Source organism: Anarrhichthys ocellatus, unplaced genomic scaffold, assembly GCF_004355925.1.
Source record: "Anarrhichthys ocellatus isolate YVR2014 unplaced genomic scaffold, GSC_Weel_1.0 scaffold87, whole genome shotgun sequence".
Classification (NCBI taxonomy): domain Eukaryota; kingdom Metazoa; phylum Chordata; class Actinopteri; order Perciformes; family Anarhichadidae; genus Anarrhichthys; species Anarrhichthys ocellatus.
Genome location: NW_022280117.1, coordinates 575,294 through 578,372, shown reverse-complemented (window position 1 = coordinate 578,372; position 3,079 = coordinate 575,294). Strand labels below are relative to the sequence as shown.

The 3,079-nt window shown below is 44.7% G+C and overlaps 1 protein-coding gene across 2 annotated transcripts in view; it reads left to right on the top strand.

Annotated features, from left to right (window-relative positions):
- Positions 1-3,079, top strand: part of pitpnb (phosphatidylinositol transfer protein, beta) — a 13,720-nt gene that overhangs the window by 9,961 nt on the left and 680 nt on the right. The window contains exons 8-11 of one of the 2 annotated variants that reach the window (XM_031875160.1): positions 915-992; positions 1,091-1,195; positions 2,004-2,126; positions 2,351-2,438. In XM_031875160.1, the coding sequence (XP_031731020.1) occupies positions 915-992; positions 1,091-1,195; positions 2,004-2,126; positions 2,351-2,398 (354 nt within the window). In that variant the 3' untranslated portion in view covers positions 2,399-2,438. The remainder of the gene's footprint in view (positions 1-914; positions 993-1,090; positions 1,196-2,003; positions 2,127-2,350; positions 2,439-3,079) is intronic. The other variant, XM_031875159.1, reaches the window with a different exon arrangement.

Here is a 3,079-nt window from a genome sequence, read left to right as displayed (position 1 = left end):
AGCAGGGGATGCTTTAGGGCGGGGCTACACGGTGATTGACAGGTCAGCAAAATATATTTAATAATTAAGCAACGTTTCAACATGGCCGTCTTCTTAAAAGCATGATGAATGACACTTCCAGCCGTCAGCTGTCACTCAGTAATACCTAAACCTGTGGTGTAACATCTTAAAGGAGGCGTTAAGCCGTTTTCATCCAGGTGGGTGTTTCCTCCCAGAGCTCCTGTCCAGTAATGACTCAAGTGGATCAGTGTTGAGGCCGAGGCTTAATCTGAAGGTCCATCTGCTCCCGGTGTTCCACACTCGGTCCCACCAGGCCTGATGGATTAAACAGCACAGTGAGCCTTGAGCTCGGGGGGTTTGGGATTAAATACAATCTTGTGGTCGCTGATTCTTCATTATTCCTGAACACAGACAGCCCTGTTTCCAGCTTTGTGACGATTGTTTTTCAGATAATTAAATGTTTTTAAATGGTATAGTAATGTTAAGAAGTAGGAGGATTTTCTCTGTTTGACTCTAAATGGACCATAATGTACTAAATGAACATCATGCTGTATTGAGGAAGACTTGAAACTAGAGACTGAGACCATAAACTCATGTTTACTGAGGTAATAAATAAAGAGAGTAGTCATTTTCTCATAGACTTCTATACAACCAGAGGAGTCGCCCCCTGCTGGACACTAGAGAGAATGCAGCTTTAACACATGAAGCTTTGCCTTCACTCTTCAGAGCCGAAGGTTGTCGCCTGGCTTTAACAAACGAGAACAAACAAAGATGTCCACCAGACTTCCCCTCTTGACACAGTGTGACTATAAGCTCAGTGCAGAGTCATTGAAAGCAGCAGCAGCTAAACAGCTGACTCAGCTACAGTGCGTTTCTTGCCGGATCTTAAAGTTCTGTGTTTAATGTCGTTTCAGGACTACAAGCCAGAAGAAGACCCGGCTCTGTTCCACTCCGCCAAGAAGGACAGAGGACCTCTGGGCCCCGACTGGAAGGTAACCCAACGTAGAAGCGTGAAAGCAGAGCTGCACCAGCTGCTGGACGCCATGTCCTCTGTCACATGATTAATGCTCTCGCCTCCCGTCCTCCACAGAACGAGCTGAAGACAGACTGTCCCTACATGTGTGCGTACAAACTGGTCACAGTCAAGTTCAGGTGGTGGGGCCTGCAGACCAAAGTGGAGAACTTCATCCACACGGTAAAGCCTCATATCTCTTCATGTCAGATCACTGGTGTTTATACTTATAATGCAGTATTTGTGTTGTTTATAATGACTCATCTGCACCAAACTACACTAGAACATGGTTTGAGCATATTTCAGATACATTGAACAGTGTGTACTTTGCACTTCTTAGTTTGAACACTAGATGTTGCTGCCATCATGAACAGCTGTTTGACCTACAGTCATTACTACTAGTTGGTTATTTAGGTAAACAAGACAGGAGATGGTGAGTGAGAGCCAGAAATGAGTCGTTTTTCACAGAAGTGTGAAATAAGACACCATGGACTCAGTTTGTTCACAGGCTGAAGGGTTTCCAGGTCTACAAATACTGATTCTCTTGCAGCGTAACTTCTCTCATTTATAAAACATTGATCCACACTAAATATTTGTGGAAATGCACACACGCCGAGAAATATTGTGATTTCTCAAACCTTGCCTGCCTGTGTGCAATTTCCTCTTCATAAATCCCACCTCCCGTCCTCTACACGCCCACATTCAACCATAAACCGCCACGCAAAGCACCTCATGAGTGTTGATGCGTAGAAACAACCGTTATAAATGAGTTTATGAATTACTTTGATTTTCTGTGTCCATGAAGTGTTGTTTCTGTTCTGGACACCAGAGGGAGACATGGCTTCTCTTAAAGTTCTCTTAAAGTTGAAGGGCGTAAAAGTAAAATGTACTAAAGCCTAGTTCAGCTCATTCCAACATGGACTGAAAGCAGGAAACGAGTCTTGTTGTTGGTTGTGCAGAAGCATAATTATTTTACGTATTCCCTCCACAGCAAGAAAGGCGTATTTTCACCAACTTCCACCGCCAGCTGTTCTGCTGGATTGACCGATGGGTGGGTTTGACCATGGAGGACATCAGGCGGATGGAGGAGGAGACCCAAAAAGAGCTCGAGGAGGTAAATGCAGATCTACACTGGACCGGACCGTCTTCTTCCTGCTGTGGTGGTTGATGTTGAAGAAAGTATCTGAACAATACAGTTGATCTCTTTGCATGTTTCCAGATATTCTAAAAGTCAAGGAGCTGTCTGTTGTGAGTGCTGAATGTTGTGTTTGGACCAGACAGCTGGAGAGGAAACAACATGCTCCATGTAACCCTTTCCCTCCTGACTCCTCTGACTAGATGCGTCAGAAGGGAGATGTGCGAGGCACCTCTGCAACAGACGTGTAGAGGCGGGCGCTGTAGGTCAAACACACTAGAGGCAGGCTGAGTAAGTCTCCTCGCAGGAGGGCTGGAGCTGCATGGATCCCTTTCCGCATCCTAACTCCGCTGTCTTCACTTACTTGCTTTTCCACTTCATGTGTTTGGTGCTTGACATGTTTCTCTTTCAGCGCTTTGTGTTCTTCCCGTTCTGACCCTCTTGTTTTCATCTCGTTCTAAACGTTCATCGACTCACTTTTGTCTTTCTCACTCTCGTCTTAACGTTCTCTTCCAGCTCGATGCTCGTCTGCACTCCGTTTGTGTTGCTCTGTGTTTTGTGATCATGTGACTAATGTCGGGCTGCACCCAACACTTCATTCATAACGCTGACATTTAACTTCTTAATCAACGTGTGAATATTATGCAGCTTTGTTGTTGTTGTTTAAAGCCGGTATTTCTTGCAGATAGAAATCTGGCTGCACTAATATTGTTAGTTGTGTGTGTGTGTGTGTGTGTGTGTGTGTGTGTGTGTGTGTGTGTGTGTGTGTGTGTGTGTGTGTGTACATACACACACATACATTAGTCACAATGGGATTTCAAAGCTTCATTGAAAAAGATTTGAATATATAAAAACTAAAGATGTTCGGTGCAGCCCGAGAACAAACAGCCGATTGCTCACGGATTTAAACATCTCTCTGTCGTCTCTTCCTA